Source organism: Zea mays, chromosome 1, assembly GCF_902167145.1.
Source record: "Zea mays cultivar B73 chromosome 1, Zm-B73-REFERENCE-NAM-5.0, whole genome shotgun sequence".
Taxonomy (NCBI): domain Eukaryota; kingdom Viridiplantae; phylum Streptophyta; class Magnoliopsida; order Poales; family Poaceae; genus Zea; species Zea mays.
The window spans coordinates 183009113-183035681 of record NC_050096.1 but is presented as its reverse complement, the minus strand read 5'-3'; the positions used below and the strand labels follow the sequence as shown (position 1 = coordinate 183035681).

The window sequence follows — 26569 nt, the reverse complement described above, 5'->3', positions numbered from 1 at the left end:
CCGTGTGCCGAGGGATAGGCTCGTGGGCCAGCCCGTTACGTCCCAAAATTTAAACAGGCTAGACGGCCCGAATGTACATCTATACTTGACACATCGTGCTACCATATAAATGATTTGAGACGTGTCTCGTTTCTTCTGGCAGTGTGATTCTGCATTTAAGGTAATGCTTGGTTCCAGAGTCAGTTTGAATAGAGCGGTTCCGTCTGAGAGATTTTGGGGAGCCAAAATAATTCCAAATTTAAGAATAATTTTTTAGAGTCGCTCCGTTCTAAATAGAATTAATCCAAACAACAACAAAATAAAAACGCAACGGTTCCATCCCACCATATTTTGGAACCAAACACTACCTTGAAAAGTGTGATTGACGAAGTTGATTTTTTTTCAAAACAATTGGTGTTTTCAAACACCTCTAAAAATTAACTTCCGTTCCAAAGACACTCGACGTTCCTACCATTATCGATTGCCTCTAAAAACAGTCAATTCTAGAAATGATAAAGATGTGTAAAATTGACATGTAATTTGTTTTTGACTAAAGCAAAGCTAAAGTAGTATCTCAGGTTGTCTTCAACGACTAACTCTATATGTTCATCTACTAGCTATAAATATAGAAAAGATTCTCTCCTCTATAGACTTCAAAGATGTCCTCTAGAGTACACTCTAAATATAGAGGATACTCCTTCATCCATATTCTCTCTCTAAATATAGACAACCATAGATAGTGTCATGAAGATAGCGTAGAACACGAAGAAGATGATTGTAATGAAGCTCTATGGCGCCACGAGGCACGCCGCGCCATAACACGAACGGGTTCCATCCGCCAGGGTATTCCTGTCGCTGTTTGGCTGTCAACACCAGGCCGCCCTCCATTATTACTTAATTGTAGTACTGCTTGCCACCGTAGACGGGATCATCCTCGATCTCCTTAGAGCATCTCCAACAAGAAGTCCTATATTTGAGTTCTAAAAATTAAAACGAAACTTGATGTTAAGTAAGTAGGGACAGCTCTAATAGTTGAGTCGTATACCGAAATAAATCATGTTATTTAAGAGATAAAAGAGTAGGAATAGTGTAAAAAGCGAGAGTAAGGCTTCAGCATATGAAGTCCTATATTTAGGACCTGAGAGGCCGAGTCTTGTAATTATTTAATTTTTTTGTAAAATAGTATCCCTATTGAAGAAGTTTTTTTGTTAAAGTACTATATTTCAAAATACAACTCTGTTTAGGACTTCTATTTGAGATGCTCTAACAACAACCGCAGGAAAATAGATGACAACATCCTTCTATCGGCGGTGTGTGCGCTCCATCGTGAACAACAGACAACCAACCTTGTATAACCCATAGACATCAACGACGGCATACCAGACTTGTGGAGGCTAACAGACGTCTTGCCCACCTGCCAAGCGTCACATGCTTGGGTGTGTCGATGAGCATGCCCATCACCTCGCGCGTGAGGGTTTTGAGCCCTATCGTCCCAAGCTCCGATTGGGAAACTACTCCAATCGTGATTTGACTAAAGTCAACAACATCGGCCACTAGAATGTTGCAGTCATGTAGCGGGCGCTCGACGTAGCCACACCAATCAGATGGTCATCCTAAAATAATACTTATTATAATATGAGATCCTAATGCTAGCATATATATACATAGGTTAAGCCTAGAGTCCAACACAAGTACAGTCCTATCTATATGCATTTAATGATAACATTTGACTCTAATTATAACATTAGTTTTTTATCATAAAGCTAATAGAGACGAAGATCACCTTGTAGTTAGGTAACACATTATACTTTCAAAGATAAAAGATATCCTAACGCGACATGTTGATCATGATGTAACTAAAGTGATTCTCTACTTTGTGTTCCTCCAACATCTCAAAGACACATCTGAACATGCTCATACAAGAACTATTCATATATAATATATCGACTATTTATATATATTCATCGTTATACCTATATCATATATCATGCTCACAGCATGCAGGCAGCCATGTATGTAGCAGTTAAAATGCAACTCGTTCTCTTTCTTCATGTGAATCACACATGACTAGTAAAGTGGCACTTCACTTTGCAACACACTTAAACAACACAACATGCATGTCCTGTGCATGCTTCTTTTTTATCTTAATACTCATCAAAAGTAAAATTAGTGCGACTAGGAGGGCAGGAGAGAGCGAATAGGAGACCTATCGATTGAATTTGTGCAGTGAAGGGAGTCTTGTCCATAGGATATGTTCTCTTAACGTAAATGTTTAATGAGTTTGCACATGGTGCATATTGAGTTTGTTGCCACCATAAACCTGCACCAAGATATGAAACAAATATCACAATGAAAGGAGACTTACTGATTGTCCAAGCAAGACTAAAAAAGGCTAGGAGAAAGGGAGCCAGTGCAATCTTGTACGAGTTTCTTCTAAACATGCAAAAGCTAGGAGAAATGGAGCGAGGTGCAACCTTTTATGTGTTTATTCTAAACTTGCAAAAGTTATCTATATTTTCGTATAGAGTGAGTCAGGTAGCATTGAGGATACATCATAGCATAAATAACTTTGCATTGGAATTAACTATCTCTTTTGTATTGGATTAGAAAGTAACGACAATTTAGCCTTCATCAGCTATTAGGTTCATAGACTTTGAAGCAATAGGTTGTACTTCTCAAGCTATGGGACACCACATATTTTTTTCTGAAACTAAGCTTGTACGTATGCAATCTGTCATTATGATGTAGCTAGAGATGCTAATTGTATCATTAGATCTGTAAGTCCAAATCATCTGATTGCAAGAGATATCACACCAAAAGTCATGGCAAGAAAGTGACAACATCTGCATTGCATCCCTACCGATGCAATGTGATAGATGCAACACCAACCTTCAACAATAAAATAGGTGTCAATGCTTAGTCTGTAGATAGATATAGTGGATCAGTGCTGATGTACATGGTAGAGACAACATCTGCATTGCATCCCTACCGATGAGATGGTGTAGGGCTAGAAGGCATCAGAAATCAGCTAGCTCTCTTTGCTTCTCTGCAACAAGCAGAAAGCAGGGTCGTATCTAGGGGGTATGCTAGGTATGCCCTGGCATACCCCGTGTACCCAGCTCGTATACATAGTATATATGTATATATAAAAATAAAAATATTTTAAAAATATTTAACACAAAAGGGATGTTGCGCTAACACTCCTGTAGGTTATTGGGATGGTCCATAGGACGAACGATACACTCACAAAATTGACAGTCCAACACTCGATTGCTCGAGTTTTTCGACGGACGTGACTCGCGAGATGTCGGTGAAGGCTAGACTGCTAGGTTTAGACTCGTAAAAATGACGAAATGTGCAAACAACTTTATAATGGGTCCTAGCTTTCAAGAGTCAAAAGGTAGGGAACGACCCTAGTACCCTACACACACCCGTGGTGCCTTGCCTGCCAAACAGCAAGACTCAAAGTTGGTCAATCTAATCATCGTGGCATTCAATCTCTCGCTCTTTTTTCTTGTATAATAAAAATATTTGTGCTTAAATTTCTGGAATTAAAAAGGTATTCACATTTCTATGAGCAACGAGATCAGTGGCTTATTCAACATCAAAACAATCGAGGTTAATCAACAACTCGGTATATATTATGTGACTATCTGTGTAATCACATGTGAGGTTTGAGGATCTAATTTGTGCAAGTATAATTTATTTAATTGTTTCATATTATGTTTTTAAGTGGACGAAGATAATATAATTAAGATATTGATTATGTCTTATAGAAGGTCTCAGCAGCTAAAAAGTCATATAAATTATCAGTATGACTTTCATCTAATTATATTGTAATTTGTGAATATTTTTAACTTACTTTCTAAATTTAAGACTTATTATTTATTTCTTTATTTTAATATTCAAATTTAAAATTTATTGTGTGATTTGTTGTAAAAAGTGATATTGAATTGTTAAATAGTTTGACTGAATATATATGAAAATTTTAGGCAGCATACCTTGTAGTAAATTTCTAGGTTCGCCATTGAGCAGTAGCATGCTGGTTCTACATAAGATTCAGTAGCATGGGATCGGATACGATATATAGGAAAGGTAGATACCCAAGCAATATCGTGTAATAGTTTAACTTTGGGTGTGTTTGGTTTGTCTTTTGGCTTTGGTTTTTTCTCCCTAAAATTCAAAAGACAAACCAAAGGGCTCGATCTAGAAAACAACTTTTTCTAAAAGCTGACTTTCTTGCAGTGCAAAACTAAAAGCACCACTGGACCTGTTTTTAGTGGCTTTCGGATGGAATTGTGAAAACATATATCGAAGAACTTTTAACGGCTTATAGTGGTTTCACCAAATAGTTTTTAGCTTTTTAACAGTTCACAAACCACAACAGCTTTTTCCATAGCTCACAGCACACAACAGCTTTTTTCACGGCCACACCCAACCAAACAAACCCTTAACTCATTCTCTTTCTTCATGTGGATCACACATGACTAGTAGAGTGGCACTTCACTTTGCAACACACTGAAACAACACATCATGCATTTGCCCTGTGCATAGCATCTTTTTTAATCTTAATACATGTTACTAAAGTAAAAGTAGTGTGACGAGGAGGGTGGGAGAGAGAGAACAGGAGACCTACCAATTGAATTTGACATAAATGTAGTGTTTGTAGATGTAGATAAGTGCTAGTTAGTAGTTAAATATTAATGAGTTTGCACATGGTGCATATTGAATATGTTGCCACCATAAACCATAAAGGCACTGGATATGAAACAAATATCACAAATGAAAGGAGACCTATTGATTGTCCATGCAAGACTAAAAAGGCTAGGAGAAAGGAAGCGAGGTGCAACCTTTTATGTGTTTCCTCTAAACTTGCAAAAGCTATCTATTCCGTACAGAGTGAGTCGGGTAGCATTGGGGATAAATCAAAGTGTAAATAACATTACATTGGAATTAACTATCTATTTCATATAGGCCTCAAAGAGTTATAAAACCTTATAGTTGATACTTTTTTAATTGAAATCATCTATCCAACTTAAATTTTGTTTGACTTTCTCATGATTGAAATTCAAAATTTTTCAAATAACCTGAGAAACAACTAAAACTAAAGTTATAGTAAAAACTATATGTATAACTTCTTTAGAGTTGAAAACCTTTTTATATTAAATTTGTTTAGAGTTCTAAATATGCATTTTTAAATTAGGTAAGGTAAATACGAGATAATATATATCTCATATGGACATGAGCGAATTATGGATGAAGTGATTAGAGAAGTTGTGAGTCTTGGACGGCGTGCACAATGATGTCTTGATAACAACACGGGTCGGGTGTAGAGGAAATCACCATGACATGGGGTGGAGACGCATGTAGGAAGTGACCACGCCTCTGGTGGTGGTGGTGGGAGCAATGCTCGTTGCTGGATAGTTGGAATGATGAGTTAAGCCACATCGCCGACCTCCGGTCTCCGGATTCAGGCGCAGGTAGGTGATTGGAAATATTGGGAGTCGAATGACGAGTTAGGTGAGGGCCTTTGAATAGAAAATATAATAGTTTGATCATATAAATAATAGTGACTTTGAAAAAAATAATGAGAGAATCTAAAATCTTAGGGTAGATTCTAGATTGAACTAGAAGAATATGTAGATTTTTAGGAATCTATTCAGCTTCTCTACTCTTTGAGTTGTGGTTCTAGATTTTTTACAATGAATCTGGTTCAAAGAACTGAACCAAAAGAAACCTAATTACTAGTTAGCACCTTTAATACCCAATTGGAGGATAAAACTATTATGAATAGCACTAGTATTACAGCATAAGGGTCTAAGGCCAGTATATATTACAATATAAGGGCTTAAGGACGGTATATATACATAGGTACAACATAGAGTCCAATCTATATACAATAGGGAAATAGCAGAAAAGGCATTAGAATCCTGTCTACATACATCTAACACCCCCACTGAGTTTAGAGAGATGGAATCTATGTTGAGATCTGATTTGTGACTTGGTGAAAAAAATTGAAAGGTCTCATGTGGGTTTTGGTATTTTAGATGGCAACACGATTAAAAATCTAACTGAGGTGTTAAGTGTTGAGCAAGTACTTAGTGAAAATCTTATAACACTCAACACATCGACACAGGTGTGATTGTCCACATAGGCTAAGCTGACTATGGACTGTGGACATTACAAGACAATCCAAGGATGGACATTTATTACGTGCAACTCAATGTACATTACTTGGAGTCAACTGGTCACTCCAATGATAGAGGCAAGTAGATCTTAGAGGTACTAGAGCAAGGGAGAAGGTCATGAAAATTGAGGTACCTAAAGCAACAAGGCAGCATACAAGTGTAGAATCATTGTGCAACTATTCTCTATCTTTCTCTTTGTGTATTTATCTCTAGATCAGGTGTTGGCGCTGTTATAATCAAAAGAGAGAGGGAAGGTGCTGCTGCGAGATTGAGCGAGCGATTATGATCTTGAGCAAGTGTTGTTGCTCTACCGGAGTGCTGTCAGGAGTTGTAAACAGCCACAACTCTGTTGTAAATGTCATCAACATAGTGGAAGATTCGGCCCGTCAACTAGTGATGAATCTAAGCAAACAGAGGAAGGAATTGAAATAGACTCCAAGCCAGGTTGGTTAACTTCAACATGGATGTAGGCAAGCATTTTAGGCTTGGCCGAACCACAGGCTAAATCTCTGTATCTCTGTTCTGTTTTTGTTTTCTTTGCTATTTGCACTTCACTACATATCCCTAGTATGAGATGTTCTTAAAGTGCATGATCTTTTAAGACATAAACTAGTATTCTGCTCCGTACTACTAGTGTTGATCTTCATTCCATTACGATCCATACTACGAGTAGAGTAAGAAAGTTCTAAGTTTTTGGTGTAATTTTTTATTCGCCAATTCACCCCCTCTAGTCGATATCTAGATCTGAGTTCCCCTCAAAGGGAACTTTCAAAAATCAACCAACTAAAGCCCTAAAGACACATAGTGAAGATCAATAATATCATCCTAAACTTGTAGTTGTTGTCACTCCCGGATTTAATGGGTAAACCCAGGTGCGTCTCATATGTGCACCAAAGAAGAATATCACATATAACGACAAAGTGTATAGAGATAAATGTCACAATCATTATTACATAGCGGAAGTATCTTACAAAAACAAATGATAACCATAAAACGAACTAAATATTATTCCTTGACGCCATAAAGCTAACTGGGAGACGCTAGCTAGATAAGCTCGTACTCCTCATTGTAGACCTCCTCCTGGACCACCTATTCTTCTCCTGTGGGGGGCGGTATATATATCGGAAGAGTGAGCTCACAAAAGATCATAGCTCAACAAGTTGTGGGGAATAATGTGCATGAACTCACTAAAGGTGGGAGTTCAGGTGAAGTGTAAGGCTGATCAATAAATAATGGTTAAAGCTGAGCATTGCTTTTAATAAGTTGGTCAAATTTTATTAGCAGTTACTAAATGCAAGTATGTACCAAACTAAAGTAATAATAGATCAAAATTAATAATAAACCACAATGCGATGCAAATGACCAGTTAAATTTAATTCCATAAGTTACTCATGTGGGTCCGAGCCGCTCATGACCATGAGCATGGCTGATATACCAGTTTTACACTCTACAGAGGTTGCACATCTGTACCCACAAGTCATGTTACCCATATGCCAAGGGTTCATGAATCCCATACACCTCTACCAAGGAAGCAAGGCAGGGTAACACTACGAGGCCTTTACAAAGTTCCACTAGCTTTAGAAAACCTGCTACAGTTTCTAGGGAGCGTAGCATAGGAATCCCCCGTCTGAAAAGCCATTGCAGCAAAATCAACTCGAGAACCTCCCTATACCTACCACTCCCATACTGCCCTTGCCCCTTTAGGGTAAGGTAGTCATCCACTAGCTTTCCTAATTAGTTAGCCAAGGGCGTCCCATACCACCCTTGTGGTAGCACTGTTTTCCCGGGTGGTTCTCCATGTTCCAATTAACATAATGATCTTGTCATGAACAATAAATAACAAATTGATAATAAAAGCATGATCATGAATAATGTGTATCTTAACACCTAAAACCACATAAACCAATAGCAGGTACTACCCAAAAGTTCTGTGGTAAACAAGGTATAAAGATAGCCAAACTGGGGTGACCTATTGGGTCCCATCAAAATTAACCTATGCAGATCATAATGATCAACATGAACATTATTGGGTAAATAGAAGTGATCAAGGACACAACTTGCCTTCAACGAGCTCCTGCTCAGTAGTTTCCACCTACTGAGCTTCTGAGTCCTCAGTCACTTGCTCGTCTACTCGCAATAATACAAGCAAACATGGTACATGAGAAATTAACATCACACCAAACATGAGAACGTACTGCATAATGATATTCTATGCATCGTAACGAGATCGTAGGTTTGAGAATCACTAAATTTAGAGTTACGGTTATCGAGTTACGATTTTCCGAAGTTATTAAGTGTTTGGTATTGAATAAGTTAAGTGGATAATTTTAATCTATGTTTCAGGGCTAAACAGAGTTACCTAGTGATAAACAATATTAAAACAAAATTAATGCAACCAGAATGGATTAAAAAGGAGTAAAAAATAATTAATTATGAATTTAATAAGATTCTGAAATTATTTTTATGTTAAAATCATTATCCCTAATGTAGTTTATAGGGTTTAATACCCTATGGACTGTGGCCACCATTATCCGAGAACACGGGGTTAAATTTACAAATTTCAGGGCTTGGTTTATACTTTCCTTCACTACTGCAGGATGGCGGGTTGATATTAAGAAAGAACAGGGGCTCAATTGTAAATAGGGTTATCCGACGCGGTATAAATAGATGTCGGTCGACTGATCCATCGCAGACGGCCTAGATTAAATCGAATCCCTCCCCGAAACGGTATGCAGTGCCATCCCTCGGATTACCCCAACGGTCAGGATTTAAAGTGACCGAGGCGCACATTTATGCGTCCGATCTTCGTCAAACGGTTTAGGCCAAACCGCCCCCAATCGATATCATATCGCTAATCCTGGCCATTTCATCTAAATCGAGTGACCCAGACATCTCCCTCTCCCCCGACGGTGGCGGACAACGGCACCAGACTCTCCCCAGCAGCGGCCATCGCCGGCAAGAGCCACCAACAACCCAGGTACCCCACAACTATGCTTCAGACGATGCTACACACAATATAGATGAACGCGAGCACGGGGGAGGAGTCCATACCGTGAATCACATGGTGTTGTGCCCTGCCCATAGAGATGCGTGGATCCGCGGTGGTGAGGTGTCTCCAGGGAGCAATTGAGCTGGCACCAGTGACGCCCCGAGCCCAACGCCGCCACCACAAGGTCCCACGAACCATGGTTAAGCTCCCCCGCCTTGTGCAATTGCCCGAACGCCGACACAACCCGAGCACTGCAGCAGTGAGCGGATTCTCTTCTCCCTGCGGTCCTTGGTGACAGAGCTCTAGGTTCAAGGTGGTGCACCGACGACTTCTGTGGTCGGGTAGATGGGTGGGGCCTCCCAAGGGGGTCAACAATTATAGCTAACCCAGCGCAACCATCCGCGGTCATGGGGCCGAAGTTCCCAGGTGGCGCCCGCTGTTCTGTTACGCCGGCGCGGAGAGAGGGACGAGGATGGCGTTTACCAGTGGGCCCCATGCGGAAGTGGCAGAGCGCAGGCGCTTCAACCGGGAGGAGCACTGGGGATTGGGGCCCGCCCGTAAGTGTGTCAATGCGCACGCGGCATGTAAAAGACGAGGTGGGCCACAGGGGGAGAAAAAGGATAGAGTGGGTCGAGGCTATGGTTTTGAGCCCAGGCGCGGATTTTTTCTTTTTCTTTTCTTTTTCGTTTTCTTTCCTGTTTTCTTTTCTTTTTATTTTTAAATCTCAAATTTGAATCCAACTTTGTTGTGAATTTTGTACATGGATTGAATGTACAATTTAAAAATACTAGTATGGCAAGGATATATTTATTTATATATTTATTTTCTTTCTCCTTCTCTTTTCTTTGCTATTTCATCTTCAAATTCTAGATTTAAAATTAGGTGTTAATCCAAATTTCAACATTATTATATTTTTATTACTACTATTATTATTATTAAATGCACAAACAAATAAACTCCAACATGATGCATGTATTATTTATGTTTTATTAGAGAATTATTCACTTTAAATATGTTCCTTAATATTTCTCATTAATAGAAGGTAACACACATAAAGATGTATCCCTCTCTTTTATATTCCACAAGTTTGGTATTACAAATCCTACCCCCTTAAAAAGAATCTCAGCCTTGAGATTAAGATGAACTAGGAAAGAGGTGGGGAAATCTACTCGTAGCTCTTTTTCTCTCTCCCAAGTAGCTTCATCTTCTCCATGATGACTCCATTGCACTTTGCACATTTTGATCACCTTACTCCTTGTAACACGAGTCAAAGTATCAATAATCTTGATAGAATACTCAGTGTAAGTCAGATCATCTTGAACACTCAATTCCTCCATAGGCAGTTGCTCTTCGGGTAACCTGAGGCACTTCTTCAACTGGGATACATGGAAGACATCATGTAGATCTGCCAGATGGTTGAGTAGTTCCAGCTGATAGGCAACTTCTCCCACTCGCTTTAGGATCATGAAGGGTCCAATAAAGCGAGGGGGACAACTTCCCTTTAACTTTAAATCTCCTCATACCTCGGATCGGTGACACCTTCAGATACACGTGATCACCCTCCTTGAACTCTAATTGCCTTCTCCGGTTATCTGCATAGCTTTTCTGCCTAGAGTGCGCAGTTCTCAAGTTTTCCCATATCAACAGTACTTGTTCTTCTGCCTCTTGTATAATTTCTGGCCCAAAGAACTGCCTTTCACTAGTTTGATCCCAATATAGTGGAGTCCTGCATTTTCTACCATATAAAGCCTCGAACGGGGATATCTTCAGACTGGCCTGGTAACTATTATTGTAAGAGAACTCCGCATATGGTAAACTCTTATCCCAACTGCCACCATTTTTAAGAGCACAAGCTCTCAACATATCTTCTAGTACTTGGTTGGTTCTCTCGGTCTGCCCATATGTTTGAGGATGGTAGGCCGAGCTGAAATTCAACTACGTGTCCAAGCACTCGTGCAACTTCTGACAAAATCGAGAAGTGAACTGGGATCCCTGGTCTGACACGATCTTCTTAGGCACTCTATGTAGACAAACTATTTGGGCCATATACAACTCTGCTAGCTTGGCCCCGTGTACTTAGTCCTCACAGGGATGAAGTGAGCCACTTTTGTTAGTCTGTCCACAATCACCCAAATAGAGTCATACCCAGCAGAAGTGCGGGGTAGACCAACAATGAAATCCATACCAATTTCTTCCCACTTCCACTTGGGTACTTTCAGCGGGTGAAGTAATCCAGCTAGTCTCCGATGTTTAGCTTTTACCCTTTGGCAAACATCACACACTTCCACATGTGAAGCAACATCCCTTTTCAGACCATACCACCAATACTTTTGTTTCAGATCTTGATACATCTTGGTATTGCCAGGAAGAATGGAGTAGGTCGAGTCATGTGCTTCCTTCAATATGGTTTCACGAAGACTATCAATCTCAGGGACACAAATCCTATTCTTGAACAAGATTGTGCCCTGCTCATTTTTCGTGAAATCTGGACCTCTACCTTCTGCCACCAGACCTTTGATCTCTTGAATTTTAACACCACCGATCTGACCCTTACGTATTTCTTGTTCTAAGGTAGGTTCCACCTCTATGGTAACTCCTTCTGTGTGAGCAACTATTACCATGTTGAGCTTTGCAAAATCTTCTGCCAACTCATCAGGTAGCTGGGTAACAATAGCTGCATGAACATGCTCCTTCCGACTCAAGGCATCTGCAACCAGATTTGCCTTGCCCAGATGATAATGAATCTCCAAGTCATAATCTTTGATGAGCTCCAACCAATGGCGTTGCCTAAGGTTGAGATCCTTCTGAGTGAAGATATACTTTAAGCTCTTGTGATCAGTATAGACTTGGCACTTAGTCCCCATTATTTAATGCCTCCAAATCTTGAGAGCATGCACTACGGCTGCCAGTTCTAAGTCATGAGTGGGGTAGTTCATGTAACACCTCAGGTGTTACTTAGGGTTTTCACTTAAGACTACACAAGCCAAGCCCATCATCACATGTGGTTGAAATAGAACAAAGCACCTCAAACTTGGAACTCAAGGTCCTAAGCATGTGCAACCCATCTTAGATACCATACCCTAACTTATCTTGCACACATAATGGGGAGTTTTGCCCAAACCCTAATTCAAACCCCTTTGGACAAGAGAAGCACTATAAGTAAGTGTGACCAAAAGGTTATGAAAACCCCATGATCTTGACTTGGGCCATTTATAAAAGTTGTAGTACCCTTAATACCCTACAATTAATAGTAAGAAAGTGACCCCAAAAAGAATTCAGAAAAGCCCCAAAAGGTTCACCAAAGGGTTAAACACAAAAGAAAAATCAGGATTTTTGTAAGTCCAAAACCAACCCTTGGCCAAAGATCACACATGTTCACCCTCATTCAAACTTCAAAACAATTCGACCCAATTGACAAAGTGGCGCCAAATTACCTCTAAAATGCCCTGGAGAATGTTGACCCCTACCCTAAGTAGTTTGACACGACTTGGCATAGCTTTTGTCCCGGTTTGGACAGCTATGACATAGGCAACTTCTCACCCCTCTATCTCCCTACCCCGACCGTATCTTGGCTTGGAACTCACAGCAAAAAGGTAGGATATGGAGCAGGGAAGAGACCGTACACAGTGGTTTTGCCAAGATACGCACGCTAAGGTGCTCAAATCCGTCGTTGAACCGTGGCAGAAGCAAGCTCCCACGTGTTCGACGCGGGCTGGCACTCGGGGGCGCGCTCAGAGCACGCCCGTGCGCGAACCCCCGCGCCCGCGGCCACCCGTGACCACGCCCGTGCCACGGCTATAAAGCCCGTCCCAGAGCCCGGCTGTCTTCCCCGTTGCCTCCTCCGTACCACGCCTAACTCCCCCGAGCTCGCCCATAGCTCCGGCGACCTCCCCGCGACCCGCCAGAGCCGCCCGAGGGCAACCACCGTGGCCAACCCTTTTCCCGCACTCCTTCGCTCGATCCAAGCCCTCGGATAGCTCCCCTGGGAGGTCGTGAAGCTTGCACGAGCTTGAACCGAGGACCCGCGCCACCGGAAGAGCGCAATCGTGCTCGCTGGAGTTCGGAACCCCGCCGGAGCACGTGGACCGGGTAAGCCTCTGCACCATTTCCAAATTTGTTGCGCGCATGGCCTCTACATCACCCCGTGGAGCTCCTCGTGCACTTTAATTGAACTATACCATCGTGGTTTGGCCGGAACAGGAGCTGCCGACGACCCCTGCCGCCTGTGCTCGTGGCCAGGGTAGCTCCGACCACCTCCGACGCCGACCCGCACACCGACGTGACCGTCGTGACCTCCCCGACGTCACTGACCACCCCGCTGGAGCTCTACTTCCGCCGGTAAGCCTCGCCACCGTAATCTATGTCGCGGGTACTGTTTAAGCCAGCCAGGGAGCGCGGGTTAGATTTCGGCTAGGTCCAGGGGGTTTTGTGCAATGATAGTGACCCATGCCAATAGTAGACCAAGGACTGTTTTGTGAGAGAAGAGGGAGAGAAAAACCAGGGGCCTCAGCGCAAACCTGTATTCTTTTCCATTTTCGAATTTATTTTTCTTTTAAATATGACAGAGAACTTAATAAATGCATAACTTGAAGAATAATCATCCAAAAATTGTCAAACCAATTTTGCTAGACTTTGGGAAATATGAACTATCAGATAAAAATAGTAAAACCCATAGTTTCTTGTATTCTTTTCTAGAGTTTTGAATTAAATAAGAAAACTGCTAAAAACTTAATATTAGAAGGAAAAATAGAAATATTGTTAGACCAGGGTTAAGAAAAATAGTGGAGACACTAGCTTAGTAGTAACACTGTTTAAAATTAGTAAACACTCCAGTGTACAAGGTTAAGGAGGGTTTGTTCACTAAAGCTTGTTTATGCTCAAATTTAGGAAAATTAAGAAAAGGGATTAAAAATAGAAACCAGAGGGCAACCATATTTTTCCTAGCATGCCTAAGTCATGTCGTTCACAAGAAAAATCTATTAACTCATAGTCCAGTGGAAAGAAATTACACTCTCAATTATTCATGAAAAATAGAGAAAACTTTAAAAAGTCCTAAGAAAATAATCCTAAGGTGAAAACACCCCAAACCTTGGGATAATTAATGTTTTGTTATTAAGAACATAGGAAAAATATGAAATCTTCTGTTTGACATTTTTCAAATAACAAGGTAGTAGAAAGTGCCTTTTTGACATTAAACTTTAGAAAATCACAACTAAATAACCACCAATTAACTTTCTGTGATTTTTGGCACAGAAGCATGTTATTATTGTTAGATACCAACAAAAATAACCCTTAGGACAGAACCCACCCCTAGTTAAGAGTTGTAGTGCAAAGTGACCCCCTTTGCCCAACTTTTGTTATTTTTGTCCAAGGCATACTCTTTTTATTCTGGACCTCAAATTCATAGAACAGACTATAGTGACCAAGGGTAACCCACTGTAATTTTTATAAGATTTTTGAAAATTTTGAAATCACTGTTGTAGTTCAAACCCACACTAGAATTCATAAATAGAAAATAAAGAAGGGAAAAATGAATGATGGAAATTAGTGTCACCCTAAAACCCTTTGTAAATTGTCCACTGAATTATATAAGGGAAATACAAATCCACTATGCTTATCCTTAACAAAACCTAAACCTAGAGTGATAAGCATAAACCACTAAAAGCCACGTATGACCAAGAAACCCTAAGTTACTAACTAACTTAGTTTTTCTTCCTTTAGCATAATGTTGTTAAATCCTGCATAACCATGACATACATATTCATTACATTCGATAGACTGCAACCTCGCTGACGGAGAGTACGTCCTCGTGCCGGAGCAAAGAGCTGCTCAGGAGGTAGCCCCGGATCCAGCACCAGAGCCTGCACCAGAGGATCTGCCTGCCACTGCTTTGGAAGGCAAGCCCCGGTTTTATGCATAAACTGTTATTTATGCTATTTTACTACACTTAATGGTTGTAGGATTGAATGTGCACTTAAGTGTAGGAGTTGTTTGAAACCCTAGTTGCATGATCTCAGGAATCCTATTGAGATGAATACTAGTATGCTAGGCCGAGTAGCTGCTTTATTAATTAGGATCTCGGTAGAAGTCGAGTGATTTTTCTAGCACTCGCGCGAGGTCAAGAATTGGTTGTACCCACTTTCATATCATAATAATGCTGGTATGTGGACAACAATCCATGGGGATTGGTTGTCTACGAGATGGGAAATTGGAATAAGGATTAACGTGCGGATACGTGTGTCAAGCGTTTGAACGTACTAAGCACATGCCGAGAAATATGATAAATCGGTAAGCCTAGTACCTGATTGAACCTGGCAGTGGACTTTACCCCTCACGCGACCTGAGACGTGGTCTCCCATTCCGGTTATGGTGGGTACAAGTGCGGTCACTGCACGACGGCAGTCGGGGTCAGTGAGGCATTGTACGCCAAGGCGGTGAGCCCTGATCTGCTGACGGGGAATCGATGGGGACGGTTGATGTGTGTGGGGATGGAGTGCCCCTACATGTCGTGTGTTTAGGTTTACCTTGCAAGGATAAAAACTCGATTCGAATCGTCTGCTTCTCGCAGCTAATGAGACTGCTTGATCCATTGTACTGCATTGAGTAACAAGTGGAAATGTGATGAGTTGATACAATATGTTGATTGCTAAATATGTTTGATACCATGTATGAGTAGATAGTACACATTTAGCCTTAAGAGAGTCACACTTAAACTTGACAAAGCTAAAATCTGATTTACAAACTCAGCTAGTGCTTTTGCCAACCAAACCCCACAGCCAAACAGCTGCATGTCTAGAGTTAGAGGAGTAGACTCCTCACACCGGATAAGTCTAGCTGAGTATTAGTATACTCAGCCTTGCTTGTGGCATAATTTTTTACAGGTTCTCTGGAGGACATGGTTGCTGGAGTGACTTGGCCGTCCATCTTGCCACCGGGTTGGACAGTCGAGTGGGATCCTGCCTCGGCTAAGGAGGAGCATGAGGAGTGATGGGACAGGCTTCCCCATCTCTCTGTTTAATTATCGTTAGTTTTATTCCGCTGCACTTCGAACAATGATGACTACTTTTGCTAAAAACTCTGATGATGATGTAATAAATTTAATACTCCTTAATGTATGGTTTTATGCTTTATTGTATTTGCTCTGTGACTCACCATCGAGTGAGACTGTGGTACTTGATCCTGTCAGTGGCCTCGTCGGACTAGATCCGAGGGATTGATGGGTTATTCCCATTTAAGTGTGGTCTAGCCTCTAAGGCGGGACTTAGGCACTTAAGTTGGAATAATTCGGACAGTTCCTCCACAGCTCAACTCATGTTTCCGCAACTGGCGAGACGTGTAGGCAATGACATGTCCTTGTTGCATAAGAACACATCACAAGCCTTGGCGGCACACATCACAATATATATCAAATCCCTTTTGCAGATTTGGCATAACTAACACTGGGGGTGACATCAATCTTAACTTCAATTGATTGAAACTATCTTGACATTCACGAGACCATTTAAACTTCTTTCCCTTCTCTAATAGTGAGGTCATAGGCTTCGCTATCTTGAAGAATCCTTCAATAAATCGTCGATAATAACCTACGAGTCCCAGGAAACTCTGGATTTCAGTGACCGAGCTTGGTATTTTCCATCCCACTATCTCTCTCACTTTAGCCGGATCCACTGATATTCCTCCATTAGAGATTATGTGTCCAAGGAATGGTACTTCGTCAAGCTAGAATTCACACTTGCTATATTTGTCGCACCCAGATTTTAGGAACCCGGGCACGAACATAAACACTAGGTGTGCTGGGACCAAGTCTCACACATATAATGATTAGTGGTACAGAAACGAATGTCACAACTTTATTATACAATAGGAGTTATGTACAAAATAAATAGATAATTACATCGTAAGGAGACAACGATCCAGCAACCCAAAGTTGACTGGGAGACGACGACCTAGACCTCTCACGAATACATCGCAGCATCCTCCATGCGCCTCATCCTATGGTACCTGTTCTTGACCTGTGGGGGTGTGAGATAGCAAGGGTGAGCTCACACATGTTCATCGCTCAACAAGTTGTGGGGAAGAATGTGCATGAACTCACCAAAGGTGGGAGTTCATGTGATGTGTAAGGCTTACCAAAGAGAATGGTTAAAGCTGAGCATTGCTTTTAAAGTGGGTCAAAATTTTATTAGCAGTTACTAAGTATAAGTAGATACCAAACCATAATAATAATAGAAAAAAATAATAATAAATCCCATACAATGCAAATGACAAATTGAATTTAGTTCCATAATTTAATCATGCGAGAGTCCTGAGCTGCTCTTGACCGTGAGCTCGGCTAGTATACTAGTTTTACACTCTGCAGAGGTTGTACCCTGTACCCACAAGTCGTGTATCCCATGTCGACAGGGTTAGCTAGACCCTTAAACACTACCGAGGTGAATGGCTAGAGATCCACTACGAGGCCTTTACAAAGTTCCACTAGCTTCCAAAAACTCGCTACAGTTTATGGGAAGAGCACTTGCAGGAATCCCTCGTCTGACTGCCATCACAGCAAAATCAACCTGAGAACGTCCCTGCATGCAACTCCCCTACTGCCCTTGCCCCTTTCGGGTAAGGTAGTCTTCCACTAGCTTTCATAATTAGTTAGCTAAGGGTGTCTCATTCCACCCTTGTGGTGGCACGTGTTTCTCAAGTTAAGCTCCATGTTCCGATTAAAATAATATAATGATCTTTACATGAACATAAATAACATAATAGAATAATTGGAACATGGATATAATGAAATATCAACCCAAAACCATATAAAGCAATAGCATAACTACCCAAATGATTCAGGGGTAAACAAGGTAAAAAGGATAAACAGACTAGGGTGACCTATTGGGTCCCATCAAAATTAAACCTATGCATGAATAAGTGATATTAAAGAACATTATTGGGTAACAATAGTGGTCAAGGGCACAACTTGCCTAGGACTTGAGATTCCAGGTACCAGGATGATCTTCAGATGACCCGCGACTTCACTGCTAGTCGTAGCAATACTGACAAACATGGTATAGACAAAATTAACATCACACCAAACATAAGAACAAACTGCATAATAATAATCTGCGTGTTGCTACGAGGTCGTGGGATCTAGAACCACTAAAATCGGAGTTACGATTAAAGAATTATGATTTATGGTAGATCTATGTGGTTTAAATATTACATTATAAATTGGTTACTATATACCATATAAGAGAATATTCTATGAATAATTAATTGTACTTTAATCTAAGTCATTATCTGATTAAGGATCATCTTTTAGTCAAATTATATCCATAAGATTATAATACTATATTAATATTAGGAAAGTTAAACCACTGGACATAGATTAATCCAATTAGTTACTTAATTATAAAAGTATGGGATATCATATAATCAATGTTTCTACTGCGTAGTAAATATTTATACGAAGCTAGCGCAACTGGAACGAACTAAACAGAGTTAAAATGAATTAATTATGATTTTCTGAAGTTATTTGGTACCTAGAATAAAGTAATTAAAGTGAATAATTTTAATTCAAGTTTTATGGCTGAACAAAGGTACTAGAAGATGAATAATATTAAAACAAAATTATTGCAACTGGAATGGATCAATTTGGAGCTAAAATGAATTTAATATGAATTATATAGGTTCTTTGGAATTATTTTTGTATTAAAATTCAATTTCTTTAACTATTTATCGAATTAATCGATTCTCTGGACTGGGCGCATTATTATTAGAAAGTGCAGGGGTCTCGGTATAAGACTTCCCAAGACCCAGAACGACAGGCGCCAGGACTGCGGGTTAAATCCCTAAAAACTGAGGGGCTCTTTACGAAATGTATGCGACGAAGTGGTATGGTTATATATGGGCCGTTAGATCGCTTCTGGATGGCCCGGATTCAACCAGTGTAAACACTGCACCGGGACACGCCAGGAGCCATCCGATCAATTCCAACGGTCCAGATCTGGTCGTTGTCCTATGCACACCAGGGCCGCACATCACCATCTCTACGGTACCTAGAAGTTGGATGAAGCGTTACGCCCCAATTGATCTTGGCCCCATATCATAAGATCTACGGTTCAACAAGTGCCCAAGCCCCGATCTAATCTCCGTGGTCTACCACAGATCGGACGATTGAGGAGCTTCTTTTCCAACCAGTGCTAGGCCGGCGGTGCCACGCTAACCCCGCGGCAGGGCACGCGCCGGTGAGTGCGCAATTCAGTCCTACGCGCCTGTCGGGGCCTGCTTTGTCGCCGAAGGTCCTCTAAGCAAAAACACCTTTGGCAAGTTGGCACATAAGCAGACAGAGCACGAAGGTACAAGCCGAAGCTACGATCCAGGGAGCTTCGGCATAGTGACATGTCTTGAGATGAAGGGCTGCACTGACTTAAAGAGGAAAAGACCGATCAGTCCACGATAGTTTGTGTCATGTTTATAGTTATTTATCGAGGGCATGAATGTAATTTCGACCGGGCTGCGTCCCGTGCCTATAAATAGATGAACAGTGACCCCATACTGTTCATGCTGACTTGTATTCACTCACACGTCATACTTGAACTTTTACCTTCTGTCAAGCCGAAGGTATAGATATAATTCAATATTATTCATGTTTATTCATGATAATATAATAAAAATGTTCTGATGTTGTCATATGATTATTCATGTTATTTTTCCATGTTTCATATGCTTCTACTTTCATTTTTGTCGGGGACCATAATTAGGGGTACCCTCAAGACGCCTAATTCTCAGCTGGTAACCCCCATCAGCATAAAGCTGCAGAGGCCTGATGGGTGCGATTAAGTCAGGGATCAGTCCGTACGAGCGACTCGACCACGCCTCGCCCGAGCCTAGCCTCGGGCAAGGGCAGCCGACCCCGTAGGGTTTCCGTCTCGCCCGAGGCCCCCCTTTTTAACGGCGGACACATCTCCGGCTCGCCCGAGGCCTTGCCTTCGCTAAGAAGCAACCCTGACTAAATCGCCGCGCCAACCGACCGAGTTGCAGGAGCATTTAACGCGAAGGCCCTGCCAAAGGCGCCATAAGAAACTCCGCTCCGCCCGACCCAGGGCTCGGACTCGGGCTAAGCCCCGGAAGACGGCGAACTCCGCTCCGCCCGACCCAGGGCTCGGACTCGGGCTAAGCCCCGGAAGACGGCGAACTCCGCTCCGCCCGACCCAGGGCTCGGACTCGGGCTAAGCCCCGGAAGACGGCGAACTCCGCTCCGCCCGACCCAGGGCTCGGACTCGGGCTAAGCCCCGGAAGACGGCGAACTCCGCTCCGCCCGACCCAGGGCTCGGACTCGGGCTAAGCCCCGGAAGACGGCGAACTCCGCTTCGCCCGACCCAGGGCTCAGACTCGGGCTAAGCCCCGGAAGACGGCGAACTCCGCTCCGCCCGACCCAGGGCTCGGACTTGGGCTAAGCCCCAGAAGACGACGAACTCCGCTCCGCCCGACCCAGGGCTCGGACTTGGGCTAAGCCCCAGAAGACGACGAACTCCGCTCCGCCCGACCCAGGGCTCGGACTTGGGCTAAGCCCCAGAACACGACGAACTCCGCTTCGCCCGACCCTAGGGCTCGGACTCCGCCCTGGCCTCTGCCGAACGACCTTCGCCTCGCCCGACCCAGGAGCTCGGGCTCGGCCTCGGCCACGGAAGACAGACTCGACCTCGGCTTCGGAGGAGCCACCACGTCGCCCGACCTAGGGCACAGGCCCGCCACGTCAAACAGGAAGCGCCATCATCACCCTACCCCGAGCCGACTCGGGCCGCAGAGAACAAGACCGGTGTCCCATCTGGCCAGCTCTGCCAGATAGGCAATGATGGCGCCCCGCTAGCCCTGTGACGACGGCGGCTCTCAGCTCCCTTACGGAAGCAGGGGGACGTCAGCAAGGATTCAACCGCTCCGACAGCTGTCCCTCCACCAGGCTCCGTTGCTCCTCCGACAGCCACGACATCACGCCAGTTGGGTGCCAAGATCTCTCCGGCTGCCACATTGGCATGTACTTAGGGCGCTAGCTCTCCCTCCGCTAGACACGTAGCACTCTGCTACACCCCCATTGTACACCTGGATCCTCTCCTTACGCCTATAAAAGGAAGGACCAGGGCCTTCTTAGAGGAAGGGTTGGCCGTGCGGGGACGAGGACGGGGCAGGCGCTCTCTTGGGGCCGCTCGCTTCCCTCACCCGCGTGGACGCTTGTAACCCCCTACTGCAAGCGCACCCGACCTGGGCGCGGGACGAACACGAAGGCCGCGGGATTTCCACCTCTCTCACGCCCGTCTCCGGCCGCCTCGCTTCCCCCCTTCGCGCTCGCCCACGCGCTCGACCCATCTGGGCTGGGGCACGCGGCACACTCACTCGTCTGCTCAGGGACCCCCCGGTCCCGAAACGCCGACATTGGCGCGCCAGGTAGGGGCCTGCTGTGTGTTGACGAACAGCTTCCCGTCAAGCTCCAGATGGGCAGTCTCCAACAACCTCTCCAACCCGGGACGGTGCTCCGTTTCGGGAGTCTCGAGTTCATGTCCCTCGACGACAGCTACGACATGATACTCCTTCCACCACCGCGCGACAACGACAATGGCGGTCGACAACCCGCCCGCCGGCGGCGAAATCGACGACATCTTCTCCGCGTGGTGGAAGAACGACATTCGAGCTCGCTTCGTCCTCTCCCCCGCCAACGGAGGAGGAGGCGGGGCAACCAAGGCCAGGCGGGAGGCCGCGCTTCGTCGGGCATCGACCTCGCGTTTGAGACGAAGGCGAGCGTCGTCCCCCCGCGACACGCCAATCCCGAGCAAGTGGACGACGCCAGCACGCTCGCGGAAAGCTTGCAGGACGTCGCCCTCGTACCTAGGACGACGACGCGATCAGCCCCCAACGTGACTACGTCGCTCCTCGTCGACCAAAAGGTACTGACTGATTCCCATCCTACATCATTTCGACTCGGCCTCAACCTGCCTAGCGACCATGCTTTGGCGGGCGCTCTCGTTGAGGCGAGTGCAACCCCTCTGGGGTTTCGTATGCGGTCGCCTTGGGACCGATTGACGGACGTCTCGACCTACGGGCCCTCTGGGTCCGAGGAAGATGACGATCCCAGCATCTGCTGGGATTTCTCTAGATTTGGCAGCCCCAGTGCCATGCGGGACTTTATGGCCGCATGTGACTACTGCCTCTCTGACTGTTCCGACGGTAGCCGCAGCCTTGACGACAAGGACTGCGGCCCAAGCCGCGAATGTTTCCACGTCGAGCTAGGGGATCCCTCCGAAGACAACCGTCTCGGCATGCCAGAGGACGGTGATCTCCCTAGGCCGGCGCCTCGCGCCGACATCCCGCGGGAGCTAGCTGTGGTCCCCGTTCCGGCGGGGAGTCACGACCCACAGCTCGAGCAAGTCCGCGGGACGCAGGCCAGGCTCGACGAGGGAGCAGGAGCGCTTGAGCCGATCCGCCGGGACGTCGGGCAGGTATGGGCGGGCCAACCTCCGACCGGAGAAATATGTCACCTGCCCTAGGGTCTCCAGCGCCGCGCCGCCGATGTCGTCAGGGTCAGGCCACCACCTGCATCCAGCGGGGTCGGTCAGAACCTGGCCGCAGCGGCGATGCTCCTCCGCACGATGCCGGAGCCATCCACCACCGAGGGTCGGCGAATCCAGGGAGAGCTTAAAAATCTCCTGGAAGACGCTGCGGTCCGACGGGCCGAGAGCACTGCCTCCCGAAGGCAAGCGTACCCCTCGGAACCTCATGCCGCGACTTCCCGATTCACGCGGGAAGCCTTGGTCTACACCGGGCGCACGCGCAACACCGCGCCTGCGGCCCCGGGCCACCTCGGCAACGAGCACCATCGTCGCGACCGTCGGGCTCACCTCGACGAAAGGGTGCGCCGAGGCTACCACCCCAGGCGAGGGGGACGCTACGACAGCGGGGAGGATCGGAGTCCCTCGCCCGAACCACCCGGTCCGCAGGTCTTCAGTCGGGCCATCCGACGGGCGCCGTTCCCGACCCGGTTCCGACCCCCGACTACTATCACAAAGTACTCGGGGGAAACGAGGCCGGAATTGTGGCTCGCGAACTACCGCCTGGCCTGCCAACTGGGTGGAACAGACGACGACAACCTCATCATCCGCAACCTCCCCCTGTTCCTCTCCGACACCGCTCGCGCCTGGTTGGAGCACCTGCCTCCGGGGCAGATCTCCAACTGGGATGACCTGGTCCAAGCCTTTGCCGGTAATTTCCAGGGCACGTATGTGCGCCCTGGGAATTCCTGGGACCCCCGAAGCTGTCGACAGCAGCCGGGAGAGTCTCTTCAAGACTACATCTGGCGATTCTCGAAGCAGCGCACCGAGCTGCCCAACATCACCGACGCAGATGTCATCGGCGCGTTCCTTGCCGGCACCACCTGCCGCGACCTGGTGAGCAAGTTGGGTCGCAAGACCCCCACCAGGGCGAGCGAGCTGATGGACATCGCCACCAAGTTCGCCTCCGGCCAGGAGGCGGTCGAGGCCATCTTCCGAAAAGACAAGCAGCCCCAGGGCCGCCCGACGAAAGATGCTCCCGAGGCGTCTGCTCCGCGCGGCGCCAAGAAGAAAGGCAAGAAGAAGTCGCAAGCGAAACGCGACGCCGCCGACGCGGACCTTGTCGCCGCCGCCGAGTACAAGAACCCTCGGAAGCCCCCCGGAGGTGCCAACCTCTTCGACAAGATGCTCAAAGAGCCGTGCCCCTATCATCAGGGGCCCGTCAAGCACACTCTCGAGGAGTGCGTCATGCTTCGGCGCCACTTCCACAGGGCCGGGCCACCCGCGGAGGGTGGCAGGGCCCGCAACGACGACAAAAGGGAAGATCACCAAGGAGGAGAATTCCCCGAGGTCCGCGACTGCTTCATGATCTATGGAGGGCATGCGGCGAACGCCTCGGCTCGACATCACAAGCAAGAGCGCCGGGCGGTCTGCTCGGTGAAGGTGGCGGCGCCAGTCTACCTAGACTGGTCCGACAAGCCCATCACCTTCGACCAAGCTGACCACCCCGACTACGTGCCGAGCCCGGGGAAATACCCGCTCGTCGTCGACCCCATCATCGGGGACGTCAGGCTCACCAAGGTCCTGATGGATGGGGGTAGCTGCCTCAACATCATCTACGCTGAGACCCTCAGGCTCCTGCGCATCGATCTGTCCTCTGTCCGTGCGGGTGCTGCGCCCTTCCACGGGATCGTTCCTGGGAAGCACGTCCAGCCCCTCGGACGGCTCGACCTTCCCGTCTGCTTCGGAACGCCCTCTAACTTCCGAAGGGAGTTTTTGACGTTCGAGGTGGTCGGGTTCCGAGGAACCTACCACGCGGTATTGGGGAGGCCATGTTACGCGAAGTTCATGGCCGTCCCCAACTACACCTACCTGAAGCTCAAGATGCCGGGCCCCAACGGGGTCATCACCGTCGGCCCCACGTACAAACACACGTTCGAATGTGACGTGGAGTGCGTGGAGTATGCCGAGGCCCTCATTGCCGACATGGAAACCCTCTCCAAAGGGGTGCCAGACGTGAAGCGACATGCCGGCAACTTCGAGCCAGCGGAGACGGTTAAGGCCGTCCCTCTCGACCCCAGTGGCGACACCTCCAAGCAGATCCGGATCGGTTCCGGGCTCGACCCCAAATAGGAAGCAGTGCTCGTCGACTTCCTCCGCGCAAACGCCGATATCTTTGCGTGGAGTCCCTCGGACATGCCCGGCATACCGAGGGATGTCGCCGAGCACTCGCTGGATATTCGGGCCGGAGCCCGACCGGTCAAGCAACCTCTGCGCCGGTTCGACGAGGAGAAGCGCAGAGCGATAGGCGAAGAGATCCACAAGCTAATGGCAGCCGGGTTCATTAGAGAGGTATTCCATCTCGAATGGCTTGCCAACCTGGTGCTTGTGAGAAAGAAAGGGGGGAAATGGCGTATGTGTGTAGACTACACAGGTCTCAACAAAGCATGTCCGAAGGTTCCCTACCCTCTGCCTCGCATCGATCAAATCGTGGATTCCACCGCTGGGTGCGAAACCCTGTCTTTCCTCGATGCCTACTCAGGGTATCACCAAATCAAGATGAAAGAGTCCGACCAGCTCGCGACTTCTTTCATCACGCCCTTCGGCATGTACTGCTATGTCACCATGCCGTTCGGTTTGAGGAATGCGGGCGCGACGTACCAGCAGTGTATGAACCATGTGTTCGGCGAACACATCGGTCGTGTGGTCGAGGCCTACGTCGATGACATCGTAGTCAAGACAAGGAAAGCCTCCGACCTCCTCCCCGACCTCGAAGTGACATTCCGGTGTCTCAAGGCAAAAGGCGTCAAGCTCAATCCCGAGAAGTGTGTCTTCGGGGTGCCCCGAGGCATGCTCTTGGGGTTCATCGTCTCCGAGCGGGGTATCGAAGCCAACCCGAAGAAGATCGCGGCCATCACCAGCATGGGGCCCATCAAGGACTTAAAAGGTGTACAAAGGGTAATGGGATGTCTCGTGGCCCTGAGCCGTTTCATCTCACGCCTCGGCGAAAGAGGCCTGCCTCTGTACCGCCTCTTAAGGAAGGCCGAAAGCTTCACTTGGACCCCTGAGGCCGAAGAAGCTCTCGGGGACCTGAAGGCGCTCCTCACCAAGGCGCCTATCTTGGTGCCCCCAGCTGATGGAGAAGCCCTCTTGGTCTACATCGCCGCGACCACTCAGGTGGTTAGCGCCGTGATTGTGGTCGAGAGGCAAGAAGAGGGGCATGCATTGCCCGTTCAGAGGCCAGTTTACTTCGTCAGCGAGGTACTGTCCGAAACCAAGATCCGCTACCCACAAGTTCAGAAGTTGCTGTACGCGGTGATCCTGACGAGGCGGAAGCTGCGACATTACTTTGAGTCTCACCCGGTAACTGTGGTGTCATCCTTCCCCCTGGGGGAGATCATCCAGTGCCGAGAGGCCTCGGGCAGGATTGCAAAGTGGGCGGTGGAAATCATGGGCGAGACAATCTCGTTCGCCCCTCAGAAGGCCATCAAATCCCAGGTCTTGGCGGACTTCGTAGCCGAATGGGTCGACACCCAGCTGCCGACGGCTCCGATCCAACCGGAGCTCTGGACCATGTTTTTCGACGGGTCACTGATGAAGACGGGGGCCAGCGCGGGCCTACTCTTCATCTCGCCCCTCGGGAAACACCTACGCTACGTCCTACGCCTCCATTTCCCGGCGTCCAACAATGTGGCTGAGTACGAAGCTCTGATCAACGGATTGCGAATCGCCATCGAGCTAGGGGTCCGACGCCTCGACGCTCGCGGCGACTCGCAGCTCGTCATCGACCAAGTCATGAAGAACTCCCACTGTCGCGACCCGAAGATGGAGGCTTACTGCGATGAGGTTCGGCGCCTGGAAGACAAGTTCTACGGGCTCGAGCTTAACCACAT

The 26569-nt window shown here is 46.5% G+C and overlaps 1 protein-coding gene and 1 long non-coding RNA gene across 3 annotated transcripts; both read right to left on the bottom strand.

The window, feature by feature from the left end:
* Positions 1–421: 421 nt before the first annotated feature.
* LOC103640833 (uncharacterized) lies at positions 422–1899 on the bottom strand. The gene is made up of 2 exons (XR_559886.1): positions 1763–1899; positions 422–959 (listed from the first exon to the last, which is right to left on the bottom strand). It is a non-coding gene; the product is annotated as an uncharacterized lncRNA (long non-coding RNA).
* Positions 1900–7041: 5142 nt separating this feature from the next.
* On the bottom strand, positions 7042–9885 carry LOC103640820 (uncharacterized). Of its 2 annotated transcripts, none has more exons than XM_008664291.4 (2): positions 9219–9801; positions 7042–7267 (listed from the first exon to the last, which is right to left on the bottom strand). In XM_008664291.4, exons 1-2 carry the CDS (start codon positions 9650–9652, stop codon positions 7231–7233), a joined length of 471 nt encoding a protein of 156 aa, XP_008662513.1. In that variant the 5' UTR covers positions 9653–9801; the 3' UTR covers positions 7042–7230. The 2 variants fall into 2 exon arrangements, 1 of the variants encoding a protein (XP_008662513.1); XR_002266780.2 differs by lacking the exon at positions 7042–7267 and adding an exon at positions 8225–8294 and having other exon boundaries at positions 9219–9885.
* Between the last annotated feature and the right edge of the window lie 16684 nt (positions 9886–26569).

Bases quoted from the DNA above. Each gene is read 5' to 3' on its own strand.
- LOC103640820 (XM_008664291.4), bottom strand. From the start codon at position 9,652: ATGGGGCCCACTGGTAAACGCCATCCTCGTCCCTCTCTCCGCGCCGGC. The intron at 7,268-9,218 runs GTATGGACTCCT...CGCCCCCCACAG, and splicing joins ACAACACCATGTGATTCACG to GAGAAGAATAGGTGGTCCAG.